Genomic DNA, 27,985 nt, shown 5'->3' on the forward strand with positions numbered 1-27,985 from the left:
TTTTTTAATAGAAAGTTCTGTTTTCATTCCATCTTTCTTGTCAGCTGAGGGCTGAGGGGAGGAAGGCCCCAAGGCTGCAGTTCCTGAAACACACACACAACCAGAGTGGGAGTCGAGTGGGTTTTCTTTACTGACAACACGTCAGGCGAGAGAGGGAGCAGCAGAGTGAGACAAGGTACAAAGCAGGAGCTCGGAGAGAAAGAGGTACGGCTCTTCAGCCTCAACCCATCACTCAGTCTTTGCATGAAGTGAGGATTTATGATATGCTGCATGATTTAGCCTCTCTTAGAAGGCCTCTTCTTTCTTTTCTGGACTAGAATAGTTGCTGCTTTTATTTCCCCCCATGTTACAAAAGAAATAATGTCATATGTTAATGTCCTGGAAATAAAATTTGATGATTATTCGACAAAGAATCAGGTAACAGCAAAGGCTTGAGTAGTTCATATTCAAAAATATTTATTTTTCAGTTGTTCATGATATGTGTCAAATTCTTGGTTACACCAAAAAAATTGTAACAAACAGCACCACAGTGACATATAATCAAGCCAGAAGAGTGCAGTTTATTACAACTGTGTAAACAAAAATAAGTATTTCTGTAATGGCACTGTCCATGAACCAGATTATGGCACATAGAATCCCAGCAAAAGTCAAGAGAAATTTTTACAAAGAAAACAAACCCCCAAACTGAAGCAGAGTATATGAACCTGGCCAAAATGGCCCAATCCACATTTAATCAGAGAAAAGAATGTCCTCAGAATTTTTGCTTGGGTTGTTCTTCAGGAAATTAAATCTTCATTGTTTTCAAGGCATCAATCCAGCACGGGAAATAGTACTATTATTGAATAATATGAATTGAGAGGAAACATCTCTTAATTATGACAACGTGAATACCCCTACTGTTACATTATTAATGGAGATGAGATGATTTGGGAATGTTATTGCCTGTACAGCATGACACCTTTAAAGATATTCCTTAAAAATAAGTTACTGAGAAATAAAATCCAAAGTACACCACCAAAGAAACTTTTTTGTGCATAAATATCAAAAAAGTAGAATCTTATTTTTCTGCAATGGAAATAAACAATTTTATTATAATACAAGGTACATACTGTAAATTGTAGGATGCACTTTGAACTTAAAATATACCCATCTCAAACATATTTTACATAACAGCATCTAAAATGGGATTAAAAAATTTTAGGGTTATTTTTTGATCATGCATTAGTTACAGCTTGATGGGCACAGTTTTGCCAGCAGCCTTTTAGTGTTCTGAGAGATCCTCTTAATAAAAACACAGGTCTGAATTCCACTACATTTTACACACGTACCTTTCATACAGGAAGATTTGCATGTGTTCCATCTGCAGAGAGTAGGTCCCACAACAGCAGGAGGTAAAGACAGAGCAACTAAGGTACAGTTGTTAAAAAGTATTGGACAGCTGGGAGTACAAAATATAATTACAAGCTGGTATCTTCAGTTTAAAGAAAGCTATACATTTGTTTGTTGAAAAAAAAAAGAGACATCCAACATGTGTTTACTCACAGGCTGACAGAGTTCATGCAAACAATTAAAAAAAAATTTTACCCATCTTATCCTTCAGAAATGCTGCTTATAGTTCATCCTCAAATAAACTGAGGTCCCCTCAGAAACAGCAGGGGCCTGATGTGCAGGTTGACTCAAGCAAAATTTAATTGCTTCCTCCACACTGAGATGTGAACAGAAGTATCAAACAGATTTCATTGAATTGGGCTTCATTTCAACACTGTTAGGTCCAAATCCAGGTTCACCTGTCATTAAGCAATAAGACTACCTTAAAAAATACAGTTATTTTCTTGGAGGAAGAACATTTTCTTCATAATAGCCCGGATTTACTACATTTCCAGCTGGATCATATCTAGCCACCACAAACGTTGAGCCATCACTAGCAGATGCCTTTCCAACTCCCATCTTTTTTGTGTTCTTCCAAACCATTGCTGTAAAGTGACCTGAAGAAAGAGAGAGAAACATAAACATTCCCTTCAGATACTAAATCTGTAACATTTCCTGTAACATGTGAGGTGCTGGGGGAAAAAAGAACAATACACAGCTGCTTCTTTGTGTAACATGAGAACAAGCTAAGGACATGAAAAGGAACCCTGCCTCTAGCATTTTGTCTTGAAAACCCCTAACCTGATTTGTTTTCATGCTACTATTTCCATTTCCATGTCCTGTATCCAAATAAGAACATGTAGCAGGAGAGTTGTGGAAGAAGTAGTTTGGTAAGTATCTGATGTAAAATTTGACAAAGACATCACAGCCTGTACTCCCTGCAGTGTGAACAGCAGTTCTGGGAGTGACTATTATTCATCTGCTTTAACTGCCTTGTACTCCCCCATGTGTTTGCACATGCAACAACCCCACTGTTTTTGTGGCTTCTTCTGCCTAGTTTAATAGCCACCCCCACATTGTTGTTCCCACTATGCATAGGCAAATCCCAAAGTCAGGGAGAAAAGTGTCATTTTCTTAATCTGAAACAAGGTCAGGTACCTCTCTTGCTTGAGCATTATTTGAGGAACAACATTCTCACATTCATTTTGCACTTGATTGTTAATATGCAGCCAACAACCTATTCCCAGTCTCCAAATTTTAGCTGGAGTGATCTCTGTGAGTGGATTGATATAATTCAGCAGAAGTCACAGGTCAATGTAAACAACAACACAGTACGTTTAGTAAGACTCCTATGAGGTTCCAATTTAGTATTTCTTACAAATTATTTTGCCTTAAAAATAAGTTGCCTGCTCAAAACTTTGAAGTCGGAGGAAAAAAGCAGTACTAAAAAAGCCCTACAAATTTTGCTTATTTTCTAATTTCTCAGGGTTTTTTTACACTTTTGTCAGTTTTTAGCATAATAGTAGAAGTTTCATTTTTGAAGAGACAGTTCCCAGTCTGAACTTACCTGTCCTGGAAGAAAACCCTGGGTTTTGAAAGCTGTAATTTTTTATTTCACTGTACCATCTGTCAGCCACATCTTTTCCTGAAAGACAAAAGAAATGTGCTGCAGAATCATGACATAAACACAAAAGTGTAGCTCACTTACAGCCTGACCAGTAAGATCTTCTGTAACTTTCAGCTTGGAAGGTAATGAAGACACATCTACCTCATCTTGGATAAGTGCTCCTGTCATCAGGCTTATACATACAGCTCTCAGCAGCTTCTTCTTCCTCTTGAAATGTGTTTGAAAATGCCCAAGTGTGCCAGGTTTTCTAAGCAAAAGGCTGCACCTGTGGATGTTTACCTCTTCCAGCTCCAGGTAAACCAAAGAAAAATTAAATTTCTGATGTCTTTTTAGTTTCCCATGTTCTCACCAGCATTGAATATTTCTGATTTCTGAGTGCATTTATTTTTAGTGGTTTCTACCTAGCACTGAAGCCATTGTGAAGGCCCATTTTGAGGCACTATAATCTGGGGTACTACAGAAACCTCAAACATTCATACTTAGGAGCTGTTTCTGTGTGGAAGCCTGTGTGTCCAGCATTGTCTCATCCCATCCAGGGTTTTCCCTGGCAACAGCTGTATGAGGACCATGACTACAGCCAGGGTTGTAGCTCAGACCCAAATCTGCAGCAGTGCAGACAAACATCAAATGTTACTTGTTTTCCATTACTGGTTGTTAGGAAATTCTTGTGCCAAACACTGGGGGGATGAGAGGGGTCAGGTTTTTCCCTGAGCAACCTCAATAATTAAATTTCTCCTTAGCATTCCAGGATGTATCATCCACACAAGGCCAGGAGATTTCAAAGCAAGCTGCCAAAGCTGTTAAGCCTGACTTCATGAAGAATGTTGGTCCCTGGTGGACTGTTGGCTGCAGAAGAGCAATGAGTCATGCTTTGCTATTTTGCAGCAAAAAGCCTTAAACTTGTGCACTTCTGGAAGTCAAGACACTGTGTCAACTTCTTTAAACTTCAGTTTGTTATGACTGAAGTCAGCTAAAAGGATGATGCTGTTAGTCTGTCAAGCTGGTTGTCAGAGCCCTAGCTGATAAGCAAATATTCAATGAAATGCTATGTTTAGAGAGGTTTATGAACTTGAAGTATTATGAACTTATATGCCACACTGGTCGTTAGGAATAGTGCTTAGCAGAATAAATATTTTTTCCTGCATAAAAAGGTAAAAAAAAGATCTCTTGCCTTCCAAAGTAAAAGTTTCAGGAATAACAATTGGTTTCTTCTTTTCCTGCTCTCCTTGCACCAGAAAAACAAACCCAGTAGACCTGTATTATGGCTGAAGTATGTAACACATATTTGTTCATTTCTTACTCACACTAGGGCTAAAATCAAGACTAAAAAAGAAAGTGCAAATAGTGACCTTTATGCAATACAAGGGAAAAAGAAAAAGCACATAGTAAAAAACCACACAACAAACCAATCAGATCATCCTGTCCCACTCTAGATTTCATATCTATGAAGGATTTAGATGGGTTTGTGGTAAGCTGGGCGTAACAGAAGTACAGAAGGTGACTGCTGACATATCAGGCTTTATGAAGCCCATGTATTCTATGTGTACTAGTGTGGAAGTGACTATGCTACATAAGAAAGCACTTAGCAGATGTAGGACTGCATTCTCACTACTGCCAGCTTTTTATTCCCTCTGTTAATGTATCAGTGGGATATAGTATAAACAGTATTTCAAGAGAAAGTCACCCCCACTCTTCTTACTGTAGCTCTGAGAAGTGTACCTAGGCTGCACGTGACAGAACTTAAAATCTCCATAATGCAAGTATTGCAGGGCACATGGAAGTTTTTACAAACACAATATCTCTTCATAATTAATTTTCTTTTAATTTAAAGAATACTATCATTTGAAAAATTGCTTGCTTTAATTCAAGGGAGTTAGCAGTGGCATCAGGTAAGACTGCCTCAATCCTGTACCTGAAAGACAATGAGCATAGTTGGACAGCACAGTGTATCATGTGTTAATTCCCAGATTTCAAGGATGAAAGCTTCCAACTGACTGAGGCCAGGCAGTTAAAGCCAAGAAGCTGATCACTATTCTCCATTTTTCACATGCAGGAGCAAGTTTTCATTATATAGCATTGCTGTCATCATCCTTGAATTAAAAGAGTCATGGGCTCATGCAACAAAATAAAGACTGACTTTTTTCCAGCAAAAGAGAAGGTCACCAAAGGACTAGGCAACTTTTGACAAACTCTTCCTTGAAATCATGGTAAAGAAGTGTCCTATAAGTGAAGGGAAAGAATGGTATCTGTCACATGGCACAGGAAGTGAGGGGGAATCCAATGTGGAAGCTATTACCAGCTGAGAAGACAGGTAGGTACCTAGTGATTAAACAGTCTCTCTTTCCTCTGAAATACTTTTCTTCTGATTCTTTGCCCTTTCTGGAGCAGTAAACAGTGCCCTGGTGGGACACAAGCCAAACCAGTGTTGAAAGTGACAGCTGGCACACAGAGGACCAAGGAAAAACCCCTGTTTTGAACCCAGCGACCTCTAGGCTTCCAGAGAGAAAACAGCACAAGGGTCAGGAGTGCACTGAGCCTACCTGCTTTAGCAGCAACTTGCATCCTCAGACTTACTGGTCCAGAAAACTGACCACGTTACTTCCATTTAAATGTATTATGGAATAAATTATGAAGTAATATTTAGAGTCTGTTTTGATTGCTTTTCGATGTTTTGTTGAAAACAGCTCCCCCTGCTCCCAAAGTTCCCCCCAAACAAAGGAAGTTTGTTGCTGTTCAAAATGTTTTTCAGTCAGAGGGAAAAATACACAAAAAAGAAATTGCTCACATTCTTCATTCCTGATCAGAGCAGAAATGAACGTTTACTCCTCTCAAGAAGCACATGGATCTGCCCTGCACTCAGAGCTGCAGCTTCTCTTCTGTTGTTCTGCTTGTGGAACTGATCAATAAATATTCTGCTGGGCTTTTTTATCACCCTTCCTCTTCACACTGCTGTAAACTATACTCAGAGTTTCAACACTTTCACTATGGAAACACAGTGACTCCACCCTTGTCCCAGTGAGAGACAGCTCACTGATGACCTGCTCAGCTAGGCTTACCAGATGTTCATTTCAGAAGTCTGAATCTCACTCTAATGAGCTTCAGTCATGACGGACAATCTTCCTCAGGTGAAACTTGGTGCAACAATCCTTGAACTAATGTCCAAGGGCACTTTTGCCCAAGACTAGGACCAGAACCAGCACAGTGATTTGATTTTACTTACACAAGCAACATGCTTGTAACGTGGCCACACTGACTGTGCCTCAAGAGTCTAAATAATGTCCCCCTTGTTATCAAGGGGCCACTGCATGTAAGCAGTGACCTGGCCATGCTCTGCATCTCATCAGCTGTGCTGTTGTCTCATTAAATGTCATTTTTAGCTATTCTCCCGGGTGAGGAGCTCCATTCTGTGTGGATGTTGAGGGCGCGAGTGCCAACATCTGGTACCAGACCAAGGGCTGCAGGACCTCGGTATCTGTGGTGCCAGCAACTGGAGCACCAGCAAAGCATGAGAGGGACCAGGTGGTGAGCAGGTGAAGTGCTCTGGGGGAGCTGCAGAGGTGTATGGCCATTGTAGGGTGGGTTCTGGTCAGCAGTCAGGGACCTGTGTGTGCGAGACGCACTGTGCTGGTGACTGGAGTGGAACTGCAGCCTCAGGAATTGGTATGTCCAGGTGCAAGCTGCTGGTGAGATCTGGTATGTCCAGTGAGAGCTACTGGGCAGGCTGAGTGTCTGAGCTCAGTTACTGCTGGGATCCACACTGGAATTCTATTTCTATTATATACGTATATAAACATATGTAATTTAACACTATACAATAAATATTATATCTACTTTTAAATGATTTACTGATAAATAGATACTTTTATTTTTATATACTACATTAATTTACTTATATACACTCCAGTAACATCTATTGGAACATATATTGGAATCAGCTGAAAAAGGAAAGAGGAAGAGGCCACTGGTGCTGTTCATTTTGATGCTGACTGCATCTGTTTGTGCTGCTCTGCACATAAACACATGTCCATGGTATATGTGTGTTTGTGTAAGGCTGGAAACACATTCCCAGCCTGTGAAAGACTGGACACACTCCCAGTCTCACCATTGGGAACGCAATGCTGTGGCAACCCTATTCCTGTATTCAGCTCCCCTCAACATTTAACTTCTCTGGGCCCAGCCTTACTGTTTCTCCTCATACCAAAGAAAGCTTAAATCCTCAAGTAATCCCACTAAGTTGCCAAAAACATTCTAATAGAATCACTCAGACCATATTTCTCTGCAAATGGGCAGCACCTTGGTGATCTACTTAAAAACTAAGTTTTCACAACATTCCTTCCACCACTCTGAGGGGAAAGAGGGTGGATTTAACACTGCCTTCAAAATAAAACATCTACCTAGACTAAAGTCATACCAATGGCTTTTGGAAGTAATTCTCTGCTTTCAACATCCCTCATGCAGGTCCTTACTTTATTTTACTTTATTTAACACTACTGTATGAGCCTGGTGTTAGCAAGAGATACATCAAGGCAGGCCTTCAGTCAGAGCACACTCCTCCAGGGCTTGGACAGACAGTGCTTGTGCTGTTCTGCACACTAGTCCCACCTTGGGAGACCCAGATTTCTCCCAAGATTTGGGGGATAGCTGACTGGATTTCTCTTACAAACTCTCTTGAGTTCATAAACCATAGTGCTTCCACCAGCAACAGGGCAGGTCCTTCTCAGCCACACCAGCCATCCCAAACAGAATTCAGACATCCAGTGCTTGCCTTCAGCCCCCCAACACACGAGAAATGAGATGAGGCATCCTGAGAAGCCTGACATAGCACAGCTGCCAAGGCAGGCTGAGGTCTCTGCGTTAGAGGCAGATGACAGCTCACTTATTTGAACACAGACAAAGAAAAGTCTGCCACAGAGCAGTTCCTGCAGGACTGGAGGGAGGAAACAGCTGTCAACTCTTTCTTAGATTACAGGGATAAACATATTTCTAGCAACAGCTTTAGGCTATGTAACTCTAAAATCCTGAATAGAATTCAAGGTATTCTTGTACCAGGAGAGGAGTCATATTAGAGGGCTTTATAGTTGAAAGCTTAAGCCTTCCCTGAAACAAGAAATGCATCTTCTGGCGTTATTACAGAACTCAGCAAGAGCCAAAATAAACAACAGCATCACTTTTTGAGAGAGAATACCAAGTGTTCTAGAGGTTTATTGAGTCTTCCTTTATCTGGGAAAGAAACCAGAAGACACTGCCTGCCTTTGTTAAGCCCCTGAATGGATGTCTTAATCCAAATTTCTGCCTCATTGAGCAGGGTACAAATTAACTATCCAGAGGGAACTATATGAGAAAAAGAGGAAGAATGAACCAACTCCACAGAGCTGAAGACTAAGCCTAGATGAGAAAATAACTTCCTTTGAAGAACTAGCTTTCTCATTCTGGTACTTTGAGTCATCCTGTTGCACTGGAAAAGTAGAAATGTTTCACAGAACAAAAGAGGATGTAGCTTAATTTTCTCAACATGGTATTTAATCCTGTGGATAAAAACCAGCAAAACTTCTCAAAACTGGAAAGTTATGTATGGAAACTGTGCATTGAAGAAAACAGGCTGCATCCAGAGAAAAGACAAACAGACATTATGTAGAAGGATTTGTGTGTTATGTTTCCAGCTCCCTAAAAGGGAATTCTGTGGCTTTAACCTCAAGGGAAGGAGCACAGGCCAGTAACACAAACAAGAAAGAGCTAAGCTCAGTGAGTCATAGCCACTATGCAAACTCTGCCATACATCTGTGTTTTCCCATGCTGCTCCCAATCCTTTCCTCACACCCTTGCAAAGGACAGAAGGCCAAATACGAGCAGATCAAATTGTATTTTTCCAACATGGGTTTCTTTTTCAACAGGAAAATTGGGACTAAAGTTGGCACATGAAGAGGAACCAGACAGCATCCCTGGGACTAAGACTCACTAAAATTTCCAGGTCCTTCAAACAGAGCCTCCAGTCTAGCGAACTAGCTTCTGTTTCTTTGGGGCTGTGCTGGAAATTCCAGGGCTAGATTGGAATAAAGAAAGCAAGTGGTCACTTTTAATACATCCCACCTGCTGTCCAGGCAGGCTGAGACATGAGCCCTGCTGACTGGAAGGAGGCAGGAGGGAAGAGCCTGCTGAATCTCTCTGCAGCTCAGGGCTCACTGCAGGCTGTCAGCCTGACCAAAATTCAGCTCCTGGGGCACCCAAACCAAAGGCTCTCAGTTACAAATTACATTTACAGTCAGAAAATACATGGAGTAAAACAGTCTTCAAAAATGTAATCATGAAAAGGGCTTAAAGTTGACAGATTGGAAGATATTAGTGGAAGGACATTAGCCACTGTCACTTTGGTGTCCAGTCCCCTGCTCTTGTCCCCACAAACAGGAACTGCTGTGCAGTGTGCAAGAGATATTTTTCCACTTCCCTCACCACAGCTGGGCTGTGGGCAGACCTCTCTTTGGCCGGGACAAACTAAGGATAAAGGTGAAGTAGGGGGCACTTCCTTCTCTCCTGCATGGACACACAAGTACCACTTAAGACAGCTCCACAGCATGGACATGGGGAGCAGTGTAGCTGCCAAGTCCTGCCTCCAAAGGGACACAACACACCACCACAGTCCCTTATTCCCTCTGTGCCCACATATGCTTCTTGCTCTCTGGACACTCAGGCAACTGCAAACCACCAGCCTGTGCCCAGGGAGCCTGGGATGGGCTATGCTGGATACATTTTTGAAGTAGAGGAAACTTCAGCACTCTTGCTACCAGATGCAGCCCAAAGTACTTGAGATAAGGTATTTATCAGGTGTCTGTGAGACAACGAGAGAAGAGAGCTCACCTGATTGGTCATAGGATGCCCATGCTAGGTTTTCTCCACACTTCCCATTAGCAGACTCAGAGCTGTGCTTGAGGACCCTCGTGGTAGCCAGTTCTTCTGCATACCTAGCAAAGGAATCCACACATTGAGTCAGGGACCACAGCTGCAATGAGCTGAAAGGAGGAGGAGCAGGAAGAAGAGAAGAATATGCAAGGAAGGAATTGTGCTGGAAGAGGATGGGTTTAAGTCAAGTTGCAAAGCCCTGAAGCCAGAGATGCTTTAAGTTTACATAGATCCCTGAGTTAGGCAAAGGAAAAACACATTTTCCCTCTCTTTCATGAGCTTCTGTATAAATTCTGAGAAGGACCTAGGAGAAATCAAAGGGCAGAGCCCCTTGCACCACATTTTAACTAGCACCTGGAAATCCAACGGCCATCCTTAGCCACAGCTGCAGGTGGAAAGGGAGTACCTACAGCAATTGCTACAGGTGCCACCTCTTGGCATTTCTAGGTCCCTCACAGGAGTAAATTAAATGTTCTCAGTGAGACTGGAAAAAAAAAACAGAGGTGGGAATTCAGTCAAAGCAAGCATAAACCCCCTACATTTACAAATGAAAGAAAAAAAGTTAAATGCAAAAAAAGAACAATGTACCAGGCAACAAGATGGAAGAGAAGGGGATCACATGGAGACTCTGAGGCAACAACTGTGTAAACCAGCACAGGGATAAGCAGCACTGCTTCTATAGAATTTGACATGTGCGTGAATGTGGGATGTATTTTATTTTCTTGGAACAATAGGGTTAAGAAGAACATCATGGGTAAAGCAATTACTCTGTTTATTCAACATTAGAAAGGCTTCAGTACAGAGATAGGGAAATTGCAAAGACCATTTGTTATTTCTTATAATGGCAACACAGAGTCAGCAGGTCATAGATTTGAAATTCAAGTGAGACAAAGCTCTTCTTCCACACTGTGAAGCAGAAGTCATTGCCACAGGACAATGCAGGTATCAAAGCACATGTGAGTGAAAAAGAGAGAGGCAAATTCACAGTGTATGGATGTGGGGAGGAATCTTCACAGCATATTAAACAACAGCAACAAATAAATGAGGATACAACTTACTGCTTAGGAAAATGGTAATTTCCAGGATAAATCTGTAATTTCCAGAAGAAGATAATGGGGGAAGGATCACATTTGTTTTGTCCTCCTACTCCTTCCCTAATCATGAATTACTGGCATCTGCCAGAGACATGAATTTTGTCCAGCTGAACATTTTGACCCAAGCTAGAACTGCAGTCATTAGGTTCTAATTTCCTTCTGCCCTAATCCTCCCACCAAAACAAAAAGAAGAGTAATTAGCTACATCCATTAATGTAGAAATAATGAAAACTTGTCAGTTGCCAGTTTGCTAGATCCTGGACTAGAGGATCTTTAGATTCTATCTCTACAGTTCTGTAATTCTCCTCAGGATCCTCATATCCCAAGTTAGAGGCAGGACTGAGACTAAGTACACATTGCAGATGGATGAAGCTCCCCGGGATTTGAGAGAAAAGGTGATTAATCCACTACAGCTCAGGCAGTTGAAAGCATGAGATTTTCATCTGAGATCATCACCCTATGCTTCATTACAGTCAGAGATAAACAGACACCTGCTGAGGCTGACTCATCTCATGTTAAAGCAGGGATCCAATAGTCAGTTCACCTGTCACAATAACTGGACCTGAAAATAGTAGGAAACACCATTTTCAACACAGGTAGAGAAGCACAGAAAAGCACTCAGGGAGAAAAGCACTCAAATACAAACCAACAAAGGTATATCTATATAGGATATACCCAAAGAAAAGGTGAAGTTCTAATTTTAATTTTAGAATATACAAAATCTGTCTTGAAAAATATGAGATTTTTTAAATTTCATGTATTTTATCCTGACCAAAACATTTCTTGTTCTTGCTGTCAGCCAGTTTTACCAGTCTCTAAACATGTCTTTTAATTCTTACAAGTTACAGACCTCAAGCAAAGAGAGGTTTCCTGTTGTTGTTCATTGCAGCAGGGCATCAGCTGAGACCAAAGAGGGCTGTGAGGAATTTCTGAAGGATCTAAAAATACCCAGCAAGGGCAACAGGACACTTAGAGATAAATGCAGAGCAATGAATATTTGATAGAATAATCTGAACTATTCATACAAGCCAACTTGTTCAAACTGAGTGTAGCACTTCTGAGACCCAACAAGTGCTATTGACAAGTCAATGAAATCCCTCTCTCACTGTGAGCATGAAAAACAGAAAGAAAAGAAAGGCCTTAGATGAACAGAAGGAAAGTCCCAGCAGATTACAAGGCTGGTGAATGAGTCACTAGCATTCCACATTTTAGGAATACTGTATCCAGTTATAATGGTGTCTCAAGAAGAAATTAAAAAACAAAAAAACAAAAGAAAAAAAAAACAAAACAAAAAAACCAAGATTTTTCTTTCTGCAGGTCATGTCCACACGCCATTTACATGGTGTGTTGTACAGCACAATACCTGGGAGAAATCTAGGACTCAGAAGCCAGTTCATCTGTGTGACATCTGTGTCCCATCATGCTGGGACAATAAATCAGGTTCTGGAAAGACTACAGCACCTCTGTCTCCCAATCACCTAGCATAGAGAAATCTGCATGGTTATGGTAGAAGGCTAATGGGAGGAGATCTTATGTCTAGAGTAGGAATCAAACTGCCCACCATTTAGTGTAATTTCTCTTCTGAATAGTTTAATCAGCATTTACTCCTTCAGTTGTCTCCTTCGTACTGTGAGGATCATCATTAAAAAAAATTGAATATTTTTAAATCTACTTTTTGAAAAATATTGCTGTAAAGAGAAGGGAATGAATATGGTTATCATAGCTGCAGTAAAGAGGACAAGCAGTATTGGACTCAAATATCTGTAAGGAAGACTCAAGTCAAAGAGCAGGGAGATGGATTCACTGTATGTTAGGCTGAGAAGTAGTGCAGTCTTCAACACTGGAGCAAAGGCAAGATGTTTCCTTCCTGACAGAACAGAGAACATATAATACTTTTATTTTTGAGGCTGGGAGTTAGATAAGTTAATCTGAAATTACTTCCTCCTGATTCCACTGATCTTAGACCAGTCACCGCTTCTTACCATGAAAAAGTTCTTTTCTTACTAATTCAGCAGGAGTAGATCTCCTGCAGATGACAATCTCTCATCTGACAGAAGAGGTGGTGAAGCATGTTTCAGACAACTGCCCTCTGCAGAGGACACCTAGCAGTGCAGACAGATGTAGTCCACATCTGAAAAAGGCTCCAAGAACGATTTGTACAGTTGTGACCACATGTGTCCATGTGACAAGCTCCTGCTATGTGATGGAAAAAGAGAGGATGAAAGAGTAAAGTCCCTCACTTTCTACTCAGTAAGTCTTCACTGGTTATAAGCATGTCAAAATGCAAAATGCACATGCCTTTGCAGTAAACACAGGCAAACTTTAACAGATAAAAGTGTCACAAATCTCATTAGAGAAAAGAAAGGACTAAACTCACTGTTGGGCTCCTCTGTTTAACTTCTTGCAGAGTTTTAATGGAGGGACTCCATGTTTCTTCCTGTAGTCATTGTGTACTTTCAAGACTTCTTCAGCAAATTGTTTGGAAGCTGAAATCAAATTTAAAAAAAATGGAAAGATATGTCAAATACAGACACTAGTGAAGACAGAAAAAGCATACTCTGAACCCAAGCCCTGGTGCAGGCTGGACAGAAGAACACAAGGGTACCACCCTCATTACCTGGCATCAGGATGAAAGGAACCACTGACTTCCATTTAGAAACGAACTCTAACAGACACTCCCATTGGGAATCTACAGACTCACCAAAGGCTGAAGAAAACTGTGATCATTACTGCTTTCCTCAACAGCAAGGTGATTTAAGGTTAGTCAATCAGTTTGTCAGTTTAAAACCAAAATCAGTTTGACTGACTTTCATTTTAAGCTATCAGCGCACTGCATCACCATTCCAATCTCAGAGAAAGCAACAAATAAGTCCTTCAAGGAGATATATTAAAAATGTAAATGATTGTCTCTCTAAGTAAGAATTGTCTGTATTAGTCAGGGTAGCACCTAAAGAGAATGAAGATACTAAAATGTTTAGATCTCTGCAAGTACTTGGAAACATGCACCAGTCTTCTAAATAATTTTATAGTATGAATTCATAGAAATCTCAAAATGCACCTTTATTTGTCAAGTCAAATAAATGTTCACAAACAGCAAGTGGTAAGGAAAGAAACAACTACTGTGGCATGGGTTTTAATATTTATTAATGATTCATCAGCTTCATTCCTGAATATCTCAGTTAGCATGACTACCATCACTTTCCTTGTAAGACACTTTGGAAACCCAAACAGATCCTATGACTAAAAAGAGTTTCCTGTTATTAACCTAAGATTTCTCAACTTCCTCTCACTACTTGATCCTGACAACTAAAATCAATCAATCATTCTCTGCTGTATTAGCATTATCCTCTTCTGCTGTTTGTAATGATGCACTTTCCCCACAATAGAGCTGTAAGTTTGCACACACTGCTCTCAGAACTTCTTCCTAAGGTGATTACCCAGCTCACTCTCATGCTTTAGGCTACTCTTGGAGTTCTCTCCAGTTCCTCAATAGCACTGGGATAATATAGCAGCCTAAAATAATCTCAGTGTCCAATGCACATAAGAAAGCCATTACAGTTTCATGCAGTGCCTGAAATCTTATGAACACAGTCTGAAGTTGGGTTAACTCTTTCCTGATCAAAGTGTCATTGTGGCCATATATATAATATATTCTCCATACCAAAAAAGTGAGCCTGAAAGCGTGTTATGAGTTTGTTGGTATAACATAGCAGCCCTCTTGAACAATGTGACATCTGCCCACCACCTTCCTCCTCTTCAGTTCTCCCTCAATTTTGTGTAACACAAGCTGCACATCATCAGGAAAGCAGGCACCTCCATTCTGGTATTCAAGCACACAAACTCCTCTTTGCTAATGAACCTGTCCCATCAATCTTATTACCATTGCTCACAGCTGACTGATTCTATCAGGTCAGAGTCCTAAACCTCTCATCTGCTCTGTTGCAGAGGTAGCCAATTTCTACAGCATGTATCAGAAGTCACTGAGGAAAGCAAGCCTACATCAAATTCAGCCCCTTCCCTGCTGCAGGGGGTCCAAGCTTCCAGCAAGGAAATGTTAAGACAGCCTATAAATTAAAGACATTGAAAAACACAGCTTTGAAAGTTGCATCACATACTCCAGACTACTTTTTTGTCTCTTAAGTCTATACTAAACTTGTACCTGTTATCACCTAGACTTAATATCTCACCCACTCAGCACTGAAATAGTAGATAAACAATCTGACCCGCAGGTATGGAAGTTTCTATCCAAATAATATGCTCTCAATGACAACATCAAATTGAAATTCTAATTAAAAAATAAAAAAATCAACTGAAATAAAGATTTTGTCAGTGCTCAGTCCATAGATTAGCAGAAATACTGCATAATGTAGCTCTGTACTAACTTTCTGACTTACATAGAGTAACAAGTCATGGACAAAACTGAGTTCCTTCTAGCTGCAGCAGGCACTGCTATGCTGTCCCTGGAGAACCTCCATCCTCCCTTTCCCTCAAAGGTGGCTGCTATAGAAATGCTTATCTTCTGTGACTCAAGCTCATGTGCTAACCACCTCCCTCTGTACAGCTTTTCCCGTGCCTGATGATGTGTGGAGAGGGACGCCCAAGTGCCAGATATATTTCAGATTTGTTTCAGAGTACATGTTAAGTTTTTCCATTTTACCAGTGTTCCATACACAGAGAAGCCAGGCATTAAAAGTGAGAGTTAATGGGAGTTTTCAGGCTCCCACCCAAACGGGAACAGCTTCCCAAACAGCTGTGGAGATGTACTTCTTTCCCTTCATGTAAGCTGCTTAAGCTGCTAGAAAAAATTATTTTCTATTGCCAGAGAGTTAAGTTTGGTCATGAATCATTACACACTTTACTAAGTAAAACAACTGAAGGTATTAGATACAGTTGCTTGCTCCCCAATATTCAATTATTTGCCTCTATTTCCTATTCTTCTGGAATATTGGCTAAGATAATGGCAGCATGTGACGATGAATTTCTAGGCTATGATGTGGTACAGAGCATACTTTACAGCTGCTATGCTCTTGGACTTCCAGGTTCATTGATCAGCTTTGTGTGACAGGGAAGAATAGGCAGAGGAATCTAGGTTGCCTTTTCCCATCACATTTGTTTTTCAGAGAATTCTATTTCTTTATTCTTACTGTCTCTGAGCAGTGACAATCTACTCAGTCTTTCTTGCATGAAGAGCTCTTCATGCCTGAATGCATACAGCCTCTTGTTAGAGCTGTCTTCTCCTGCCATTTCTACTTTAGTTTGGGCACCAAAACAGAGATGAGTTACCTGAACATGTGTTCCACAACACGAGCTGTCCTGCATCACCTTTGCAGCTGTCAACTGTGCCTCCTCCACTGCTCTTGAGGAGCCACAAGGTGATAGCAGTGAATTGTTCCATAAAGCACCAAATTTCTACACACCAGAAATGCTGTGGGGTAGCCTTTACCTCAGCACTCAGGACACACAACATTATAGCAGGCACACACACAACTAGCAAACAAGCATATATTTTTATGCCTAAGTATCCACCCTGGTGACTCAAAAAATGAGCCCTAGGTATTGTTTCTTAGTGATTTTTGTCCTGTTGTTTATGGATTAATTTTCACTGGTAATGTTTTACTTTCCATAAATACTAAGTTTTTCTATTTAGCCTTCAAATAACTAACATATCAAGCTATCAACAAGAGAGAGTTGGGACTGTTCAGTCTAGAGAAGACAAAGCTTTGGGGAGACCTTATTGTGGCCTCTGCTTAAAGGGAGTTTATAATAAAGACAGAGGCAGATAATTTATTAGGGCCTGTAGTGATAGGTAATGGACATAAAATAAAATAAAGTAGATTCAGGCTAGATGTATGGAAGAAATTTGTTATGATGAGGGTGCTGGAACACTGGCACAGGCTGCCCGGAGAGGTGGTGAATAACCCATCCCTGGAAACATTCAAGGTCAGGTTGGATGGGTCTCTGAGCAACCTGATGTAGTTGAAGATATACCAGCTCTGGGGGTTGTATTAGAGGACCTTCAACAGTTTCTTCCACTCAGATTGCCCTATGTTACCATGAAACAAATCTCATTCAGAATCCTACATAATCTGTCTCAATCTCTCTTTGAACCATGACAGAGGCCTCAAACTCTTCACCCAATGTGTGCATTAGAGGCAAATGATAAGAGGTGCGATAATGACCCCACTTTTCAATTTCCCCCCAAAAATAAATACCTAGAAATTTGCTCTTCTATTAACAGAACACTGCATGTTACTTCCATGTTACTCTTTCAGGACCAGAACCCGGGCAGAAAGAAACAATCTTGCTTCCAGCCAGGCCAGGGCTAATTTTTGGAGTAGCCAGGAGGGAGCACAGCAAGGACCTGGAGATTATACTCTACCAGCTCTCATGATTTTCCAGGAATGGGAGAAGGGGTCTCTTCCATGTCAAGGTAGTGTGGCACAATCAGCTATTTTAGGCTCCCAGTGGTTGTGAGCATTTGCATATGAATCACTCACCTGTCTTGTACATTTTTCTATTAATACTGTGGCTGATACTTGGTTTTCTTTCTGTTTCCAGTAAATTGTTTCTCATTGCTGTTTCCAGTAAATTGTTCTTATCTCAACAAGTCTTTACTTTTTGTTTCTCCAATTCTCCTCTCCAGCCACCCATGGGAAGGGAGAGAGGAGATTGAGAGAGCAGTGCATAATTTGGAGAGGTTTCATTGGAGAAAACCATTTCTAAACCACAATTGAAGCCAAGTGCCAGAATAGATGGAGAAGACAGATGCAAAGCAGATAGAAAATACATGAAAGGTAATTAAGTAATCCTTTAAACACTGAGCTGAAAGCTCTGTTTTAAAACTGAAATCCCTTCCATCTCCCTTGATTCTGCAGAACTGCTCTACTCTACCCTGGAAGCAGAAGCAGGTTATGGAATAAGAATGCAGCAAATACAGTTTTTAGTATGCCCAACAGGTTGGTGGGAAAAAATAATTAGAATGTTTAGGAAACTGTAAAGTAATTACATCAAAAAGTCCTTTGTTACTGTCCCAGGTAACTGATACTTCTATTGTGACAAACTTCTCAAAGCATATTCACCAGCTGGAAACAAACAAAATTCTCGAGTAAAAGAGATCCCAGCTTCTAAAGATAACATTTGCATCTAGACTCTTTTAAGAGAACTGACATTTATTATCAATCTTTATCCACATTTGAAATGTAACTCTCTGGAAACCATCCCTAGCTGAATCTTTCCCACTGTGAGAATAGCATTCCTTCTATGGAGAAGTGATGGATGTCTAACTGATATGAGAAATGTTAAGAAGACTGTCTATGTTCCACTGCACTTTGACTCAGCACTTTGGTTTGAAGCCACAAATGCTTCAGGGTGGCCTCATGTTGGCTGGGTTTGCAGCAACACAGGGAATGAATGTTCCATGCTTCTTTCTCCACGTATTTAACTGCACTTTCTTGCCCCCCATTTGGGACTGTAACATCTTCCAAGACTGGCCCTTAATGCTTGATGCCATCTGGGAAAATGGATCTGACACTCCAATTCATTAATCATTTCCAGCCATAAAAACTGATCTCCCCCAGTGTTAAACTCCCTTTTTCTTTAACATAACTGGCTGATTGCTTGGAAATATACAGAAGAAATGAAACCATGTATAAATCCTGGAGGAAATAAAATATTTAATAATTCTATGTTTAGAAAGTATCCTGGGTGGGGTTTCCTTGTCTCCTTTTACACAATCAAGAATTCAATACAGGGGCAAGGTCTCCATCCTATATAATAAGCATTTATGAGAGATATCATAATTGTTGGTACATTATTTCCCTTCCAACTGGAATTATCCTGTAACCTTACCAAAAAGTTAGAAGAGAAAGTACTGCTGATGAAAGTGAAAGGAATTGGGAGCTATAATTAGATACTAGTTTAAATGGGAGTAGTTTCCTGGAAAGTTCCTATGTTTGCTGCTCAAAATAGCTTTCTCTTCAGCTCAGGAGATCCTTCTTCAAGAAGGAGTTTATGTGATGTTTCTCAGCATCCAGTTTTGCCTGAATTTGCTCACACACTTGCTTATCACTGGGGAGAGCATCAGAACAACAGTGAGATGTCTGAGTTAACTGCATCTGATGGACAAGGACCCCACTCACTTTAGCATCTAGGCTTGCTCTACAGCAAACTGGCTACTTAATAACCTTGCATTACCTATGTCACACAATGTAACACACTCTTTTCCCCCACACACAATTTGGGGCATGTGGCCTGAGAACAAGAAGCTGTCAATGCAAAAATGTTTCAATGACATTAGTCATGTCACTATTTGATTGAAAATCCTATTCTTGCTATAATAGACAATGCTGATTACTTCCTCACTTAAGGCCTTTTATAAACAGTAAGGCAATTGACTGCCCTGATTAAAAAGGAACACCTGGTAAACTGGAGGCTGCACAGCTCTGAGAGGCAGCAGAGCCTTCTACAGGCATTTACAAAACAAGCAGCACTAATCAGCAGTCTTGAGGTCTTGAGCACTGACAGAAGCAACTTTTCACTTCCACTGGAGGCAAGGGTGTGAGGAGAAGTCCTTGGCTTGTAGCCCATCTCCTCCAAACTGACCAACAATCAAAACAGCCAGCAGTCACTTCTATGGAGTGACATAAGGTTGGAACTGACTGCTCATCATTTCCAGAGCAGCCAGTCCTGGTTTTCAATGAAAGAAAATCAAAAGTGTTGTTTTTATTACTGTTCTGCCAGGAAGGACACCTGAACATTGTATTCATGACACACAGAGACAACATTTCTAGGCAGCTAATGTGTATGCTGCTATCCCTTTTAAAAAAGCTAAGGAGACTCTCCCATCAGAAAGACCTCTATTTTTAAATCCAACTGCCACAGAATTCCTAGGACACATGCACTTCCAAACACAAAGCCACAAGTGACCTGCATGTGTTAGAATCACACTATGCAGAAGTAATTCATCTAATCTTCTCCATCTCTTCTCTCCCCAATGCTGTATCTGCCTAAAGTTTATAATTACAGAAATTTATTGAAGAAAATAAGGCACAACTATATTTATTAATGACTAACAACAGAAATAAGTTGTTTTGAGTAATTGTACAGAAGTAATTGAATTTAAATGGAATAGTTTTTTCTATTCATATTTTGGATGCTGCATATTCTTATGCTTTGTAGATGGACAGCAACAGACACAACCTTGTCTTTACCCAGTGCCAAGCTCATTTTACATAGCACTGCTGGCTGTGTGGTGCCAACCAAAGTCTTTGGAAAGTGAAGAATTCTGCAAACAAGAATCAAAGTGAGATAGAACAATTCCATGTTTTCTGGGATATGCTCCTGCATTTCACACCTCTACCATTCATGTATGATCATGATAGATCATGGTTTGGGGTAAGCATACCTGATCTAGTTTTTATCTCATCAGCTCAAATATCCTCCCACCTTGCTTTTCTGCCAAGGACATCCAAGATAGCTGTGGCAATGCTTAAAGTATGTTTACTTATGCACCTCCCTGAGGCATGGAAATATGGCCATGCACATTTCTTCTGATCACTGATGTGTGTGAACTCACCTATCCAGTACCTAAAGTCAGGCAGGGAGGCACAGAAATCTTTCCTTACTCACATTTACAGTCAATTACACCACCTGTTTTTCATCCCTCTGCTCAACAGGTTAAACTTCAGTTCTCACAATTCAAAATCTTTTTAAAAGGCATTTATTTAATAGAATCAAAGAATAATAGAACCATTTGGATTGAAAGGGACCTTTGAAGATCATCTAGTCCAATCTTCCAGCAATGAGCAGAGACACCTTCAACTACACTCTGTTGCTTAGAGCTTCATCTGGCCTGACCTTGAACATTTCCAGGGATACATTAAATGTTTACAGTGACCTAAACAGGCCCATATTGTCTTCCTACACCCCAGATTCCTACCACCTCCTCACACCTACTTGTATGGGAGCCAGCTCTGCACCAGAGAGATTGGGCACCCGCACAGCCTCACCTCCTCCCCCTCTGCAGGGCCACCCAGCCCAGCTCTGGCTGCTGTTCAGACCTTCACAGAATGGGCAGAACTTGCCTAGATCTGCCTGTAAAAACACAACAGAGATAGGCTCCAACTTATCTTTCAGAGAACAGCACAGCCACTACAGAATGAGAGATCTGACATAGCCTTCTGGCCTGTTGAGATCAATAAAACAACAAAACAGTTAAAATCAAAATACTTGTTTTCTCATACTTTTTGTTCCTGAACATAGAACATCAACAGAAGAAAATTCAAACCCAGGCAAGACAGACACTACGAACTGTACAGACAGAAAATGCAGAATTTGCATGTTTCCAGTAATAAAAACTTTCTTCATGCTCATTTTTTTTTTTTTAATGTACAGCACAATAGCATGGGAAGCCTTGGTATGTATCTCAGTTACTACAGACTTTCACATTCTATCTTACTCTTCCTGAGCTCTTCCCACTTGTTTCAGTATTTATCTGCCTTGAACACAAGGAGCTAAGGGTATAATCTAACAGGAGCAACCACTGTTGCATTGGGTGGCTGCTGCATTCTCCTCCTCCACCAAAACCCTGATGCTTCAACAGACAGGTAAAAATTGGGCACAGAATACTGCCAAAGTATTCTGGGCCCAACACAATCCAGGAAGACTTTTTTTTCTCTGCTACTTATTGAACTTGAACCAGCAATCAATGTCTTCTACACACAACTGGAGATGTGGGACTAAGAATTGAATTATCTTTGGTTTTGAAAAGTCATTTTCCCACCACACCTCCAGTTCAGTTCTGGTGTAAAGAAAAAGACAGTAACTTGTGTTGGTAAGTTCTGCAAATGTCCCAGTGTTACCAAATGCAAAATCTCAGTTTCTAGCAGCCCAGAACAATCCATCTTCCCTATCCCCACCAGTCCTGTAAAACCAGCCAGCATAACTCTCATTTTCGCAGCTTGGGAGTATCTGATTTCTCAGAAAGCAAACAGGTCACTTGTCCAGTATGCTTGTATTTTTGTCATGACCTGCCATGGCTGTCTCTTACCAGGATACTCAAATACAAGTCAGCATTTCAGCTGAAGATGTAGCTCGTTCTGTAGAAAACACAATAGTCCTTTTTACTGTACTCTGAAGATGCATCTTAAGAGTTAAAAACCAGCACATGCTTCCAAATGAGATTAAAACAAGCACAGAAAACTGCATTGAGTCTGGTTCCTGTCTCTTTTCCTTCTCTCAAAAGCCCTTCTCTGGTTTTTTGTACTCTTTTTTTTTTTTTTTCTTTTGTACTGACTCAACATGCAAAGCAGTGGGTAACTCCCAGCCCTTTCTCTGGAGTCCCGCCCACATTTGCAGAAGAGGGGGAAAAAAGGGAAAACAGCAGAAAATTTAAACCAAACTCTAAAAAAACCCCAAATTCTGTAAAATGATTACAGTATTTACTGAGCCTGACCTTGACACCGTCTGCATACACTTGCCAGAATAAAGAAGGCTATTCCCCTGTAGGGAGCAAGCGGGGCAAGCACCCTTCCCCCACGAGGTTGAACCCGGGGGGAAGTAGGAGAAATGAGACTTTAAGCAGCCTTTCCTACCATCCCAGCCTATTCAGAGACTCCCACTGCTCAGCAGAAATCCACGTGCTCCAGAGCGGAGGAGTGGAGCTCGCAGCCAGCTGCTTTCCTGAGCATCGCCTGCAGCTGCTGGCAGGGATGGATATCCCCCGTGGGGCGAGGGCTGCCAGCAGGACCCCGCCTCGGGCCGCGCACAGCTGCAGCGGGGGTCAGAGCCTTGCCAGCACGGCAGTCGCAGCAACAGGGCAGCCAAGACCAGCCAGCTCCCCATCCCCTCCTTTCCTGCAGAAATATTATCCCTGTCTTCTTAGAGCTCTCTGGGATCTGTGGGGACGGTTGCCTGCACCGCCCACTAAATCCAAATAGTGTCTGAAAAGGGAAGACCTGGGGGAGGGTAGAGGGGGGAGGTCTCCGTGTTTGGCTTAAGTATTTGCAGGAGTTATGACCACGGGAGGCATTTTCTAACCCTGACAAGGAAGTTTCAGTATAAATTTGGTTTCATCAGCCTGCAGCTTTCAGGGAAGAAAGCTGAGTCAGAGGTGCCGATGGTTTCAACACTCAGCTCTATCCAATGAAACACAGCAATGTTAAGTCTCTAGCTCTGACACTTGGAATGAACATTGCTTCAAATATAATCTAACAACTAGTAATACAACATTATTGGAGAGTTTTTACTGAAGAGCTGAGATTTCCAATAGCAGGTTTTCTTTGAGTGGGGATACTTAGACCTCAAGACAGATTTACCAAAACCAAGAGGTTAAAGAAACGGCTCATTTATATTGAAGTAGTGCCCCCACTTGTCTTGAACTAGAGAATCCTTAAATTAAACCTTCAGGTAACCTCTGCCTGAACCTTTCTGACTGAGGAGAGGAGCAAGGAATCTATTCTGAGGTCAAACAGATCTGTCATGCAACCTGTTACATGTTCATGTACCTTAGTACAGAGAAATTTGTCTGCATCACACCTTAAGAGCACTAGAGTAGGAACACATTTTGTATTTCACACAAAGCACAGAGGAAGCAATACTCTGTAAAACAGCTGCTCTCCCCATTCAAAGGCAAACTACACTGAATGATCTCAGACAGGAATTTGAAGACTTCAGTGAACTAGAAAGGGCAGACGGGATTTAGTCAATAAACCAATTGTCAGGACAGGATCTCAGTTTTATGATTCATCTAAAAATATTGCACACAGCTCAAAGACAATAACCTGGACCTAGTTTAACATTGGTTTGCATGACACAAGCAGTTAGGAAACATTCTTAACATGTACCTAGATCTCAAGTTCTATTTATATAACCACATAAGGATGCAAATATTACCCAAGCCTTGGCAAAGGGAGTTTCTGGTCTGCCATTGTTCCTAAGTTTGTAAAAATCAACTAATGCACAGCAATCAGTGTGCAGGGGGAAAAAAAATGAAGATGGTAATTGCCTTATGACTGTTTTGGCAATTTTCATGCATTAAAACAAAAGGAGATTTTTATTCCTTTATGGATTGTGAGATGCACAGTAGAGTATCTCTACTTCTTTTGCCCAATGTGCTTTGCTGACGTAATGTAGAGGCACTACACTGATTTGGTGTTTGTACTTCTTAGCATGGGAAGTGCTGAGCTTGATACTTCACAGCAACTATGCTTATTTAAATTGTTATAGGGTTATTTATCCCAATCTAGCTGTCAGGATATGAGGCCAAACCCACCCACTGGCAGCTGGACTTTGCCAAAAAAAAAGCAGGTGGTTTGTCTGGACTGGGTGTCATACTATAAGCCCTCTCTCTATTTGCAGACAGCTCTGATCTCATCTAGCAAGTTAATCTTTAAAAATAAAGAAAAATGAAAAAAAAAAAAAAAACCAAACCCCAATACACCCATGCTGAGGCCCTTTATAGTGTTACTCACACAAAGATTTTCCTTAAGTTTCCTATAGTTTTGAGTTAATCGAGTACTAGGTTTTGCTGAGCATGTCCCCATACGCACTGTTCACACACAGGACAGACAAACATACCACCAGGCTCTGATTTGTCACAGAAACAATGCCTTAAGAACAAGAACAAAAAGTCCCATCCAGTTTCACAGCTGTTTCAGAAATCCAGGACAGCTTTTTACTCATGACTTTAACAGGACAAAGGTGGAGAAAACCCGGGGCACTGAGCACTCCCTTCTGAAGGTCTTTGGCTCCTTGGAAGCTTTGGAGAAGTCTCTCCAGCCCAAACTGAGCAGGGCACACAGACAGCCAGCAGCAGTGAGGAAAGAACCAACAGCACAGGCAGCAGCAGCAGGAAAAGGCTTAAAGAATATGTGCACAGCTGGGGAGAGACTTTAGAGCTGAGCAAGTCTGTCCGCAGTTAAATAGTAACCAGATCTTACATCTAAATCCTTCCGACAGGAATGGTGATAAAGCTTACCCCCCATGGAAGCATCCTGCAGCTTATCTGCAAGGCTAATAAGTTTTGTCAGACAGCAAGTCACAAAATAACTTTAAAGCTACAGGATTCATAGTCATTTTTTTACAGCAAAGCAAAAGTACGTTAAGTTACAAAATACAAATTTTAAAAAGTTGTATATGAAATACAACTACCTCTACACCGTGCAGGCTGAGGAGGGGGGGTCGCTTTTCTTTTTTTTTTCAATCCAACCCTTTGTCAGAGAGAAAGCTCCTCCCAGGTTGTACCATGCACAAATGAAAGCAGCCTTCTCCGAGGAAAGCCGCTGAACGTTTTAACACTTTCCAAGCATAAAACCAGGCACGGACTTTGTGCGAACACACAGCCAACTGCACGAAGGCATTTGCTCACCTGATTTCCCCATGACCAAGTGGGTTTCTTTTTTGGTTTTTTTTTTTTTTTTTTTTTTTTTAATTTCACCTGCTTCCTCCTCTCTTGACTGAGTTTTGCCGCTAAGCGCCGGGATGAAGTATTCGCAGTTTCAGCTCAACTTCTTCCTGCGACCGCTGCTGGAAGGAAAAAAAAAAAAACACAACTCAGCAGCACGAACCCGCTACCGCCCCTTCTTGAGCGCTGGAATAAGCCTGCCCATGCCTTTATAAGGCATAGGGACACCGCTCTTTTTTCATGAAAAGATCCTGGTTAGGGTCAGGAGCTATTTATCCTCCACAGTAACCAAGCAGCTCCAAAACACCATATGTTTTCACATACCATTTTAGCTTAGTAATCGCATCTGTCTTCTGATAAGAGTAGGCTGTGAGAAGAAATTCTGCTGACAAATAGATCTGCTACCACAGTGGGCATAGCCCATGGGGCTAACTCATACAGCTAAATGCTGTTGAAGTTTTACCCACCTGCTGTACGTAAAGTTGAAACAGAAAAGTGATAAAGCACTTTGAAGTATAACTACATCTGTATGTCTAAAATGAATCACTTCCTGCACTGTTACAACATAACCTGTAGAAGGTATTAGTAAAATACGATTTTGCAGGTTAAAGAGGAGCTGTGCTGATGGCGTGTTTCTGTGAAAAGCATTGGACGTGAGTATGTCTCATTTCATCTGTGTAAGCACGCTCTGCCACTGTTATCTACAATTTACATCAAAATGCCTCAAGTTAATCTGGCAAATATTAACTACAGTGAACATGATACTTTGATTTAACTTCAGAAGTGCTGCATATCTACAAACAGTAATTCAGTTACATTTCCAACTTTCATCTTCTCATCATCACAAAAATCATCTGAGGTTAATGCTTCCCATTTTTTTACAATGCCTTTCAATATCTCAAGGTTCTTCTTGGTTTTGTGCCAAGTCTGCTGGCTCATAAGGATTTAATTATCCTTTGTCCACCTCTGAAGGCTTGGCTCCATGGTAAGTAAAGGGAAAAAAAAAAGATGTAAGGGTTGGGTTTTTTTCTTCTTATACAAGTAGCAGCATCAGGTGGGGAAGGGCAAGATCCCTTCACTGCTCCTCCTGTGGTGGTTCTACTGGCAGGGCTGAAACACAGGTTGAGGGAGTGTCACTGACAACTGATGGGGTCACAGAGAAGAGGCATGAGGACAACTGATCACACCCAGAGAAGGAAACCACAGGGTGTGAGACCATATTCATTTTCACAGCTGCCTGATATTTTCCTTTGCTGGCAGCAAGGCAGGCAGCAGAACAGGAGAAGGAAGTCAGAGAAGGTGCAGAAGGAAATCTCTTCCCAGTCCCTCTGCAGCAAGTGGCAGTAGTTGGCTGAGGAGGAGGGTGGAGAGCTGGAGTTGGTGCTATCAGAGCCCTGTCAGGAAAAAGCTGCTGTCTTAGTTGCTTGCAGGAGCGAATAAACCATGGACCAGTCTGAATGAACCAGATCCCTACTCTCTGAAAATGCTCTGCCAAACTAAAAATACTGGGCTATACTACTCCTAGGACACACATCAATGCTCAGCAATAGCCAGTGCCACCCTATGGCCAAGACAAGGAGTAAAAGGTATTTTATATTTGTATAGGTGGGACTCTTTGTTATTTGAAATGTTCATTTATATTCTTGTGCTTAATTGTTATATTTTATACTGTTTATGTTTTAGATCTTTATAATATTCAGCTGAATTATAAAGCAACATTGCTTCAGGACCTGGACTGCTAGTAGGAAACAGCACCAAGAATTTTCAAAAGTGACCAGGTACACCTGCATACCACATGCTGTGAAATCACAACTTAGAAAAAGAGGGTTTCTCTGATCTGACAAAAAATCCAATGATACCTACAGGGAAAAAAATTGTGCTTTTTCTGATCAGAAAACAAGGAAACCAAAATGAATGCTCCAGCCTGAATCGTAAAAGTATCAGTACAAAGTAAATGCAATGACTCATCATAGACAGGAAAGCAGTGTAAGCTGAGACATACAAAAGCAAAGAGGAAGGAGGGAGAAACAATTAAAGAGATTTTAAAAGAGTCAAAGTCTCTTTTTAAAGAGACTTCTAAAAGATTAAAATAATAATCTTTTATTATTTTAACATCACCTGAAAGTTCCACACTAAAGAATATTACTGAAGAATATTATCAGATGGAAATTTAGAGGAAGTATTTACACTATTAATTAAGAATTCAAACAAAACTTTGAAAATAATAGGAGTGATTAAATAAAAGCAACTGCTAGTGATAATTTTCAAGCTGTAAGCCATTAATTTCCTTTTACCAGTTTCAGGCAGTATCAAACAAATGTGAATGGTAACAAACACGGTTTTCCATTTGCTTTATGATGTGTCAAAGCACCTCCAAAATATGATTCTTTTACACAGACAGAATATTAGGATGACGTTGGTATTATCTAACAGTGGACGCAGGAAACTACATTACACCTACAGAAATGCCCTGTGCAGCCAGAGTTCAGTATTCTGCCTCCTATGGCCACATCTACTAAATTTTTCTGGAAAAGACCAAAAAAAAGGTACAATGTGGACTGACTAATTTTTAATTGTTTCATCTTCCTATTAAAAGGAAAG

The 27,985-nt window shown here is 40.9% G+C and overlaps 1 protein-coding gene across 1 annotated transcript; it reads right to left on the reverse strand.

The window, feature by feature from the left end:
* Nucleotides 1-436: 436 nt before the first annotated feature.
* On the reverse strand, nt 437-25,499 carry GLIPR2 (GLI pathogenesis related 2). Its single transcript, XM_030232449.2, has 5 exons — nt 25,349-25,499; nt 13,361-13,469; nt 9,848-9,951; nt 2,936-3,013; nt 437-1,985 (listed from the first exon to the last, which is right to left on the reverse strand). Exons 1-5 carry the CDS (start codon nt 25,359-25,361, stop codon nt 1,825-1,827), a joined length of 465 nt encoding a protein of 154 aa, XP_030088309.1. The 5' UTR covers nt 25,362-25,499; the 3' UTR covers nt 437-1,824.
* Nucleotides 25,500-27,985: the final 2,486 nt, after the last annotated feature.

This window comes from Serinus canaria, chromosome 2 (genome assembly GCF_022539315.1).
Source record: "Serinus canaria isolate serCan28SL12 chromosome 2, serCan2020, whole genome shotgun sequence".
In the NCBI taxonomy this organism is placed as follows: domain Eukaryota; kingdom Metazoa; phylum Chordata; class Aves; order Passeriformes; family Fringillidae; genus Serinus; species Serinus canaria.

What these genes read in the sequence shown, in the direction of transcription:
- GLIPR2 (XM_030232449.2), bottom strand. An exon ending in GGCATCCTATGACCAATCAG is followed by an intron (nt 3,014 to 9,847) that starts GTGAGCTCTCTT and finishes TTTGTCTTTCAG; the next exon opens with GAAAAGATGTGGCTGACAGA. An exon ending in AGGGTTTTCTTCCAGGACAG is followed by an intron (nt 1,986 to 2,935) that starts GTAAGTTCAGAC and finishes CTCTTTCTTCAG; the next exon opens with GTCACTTTACAGCAATGGTT.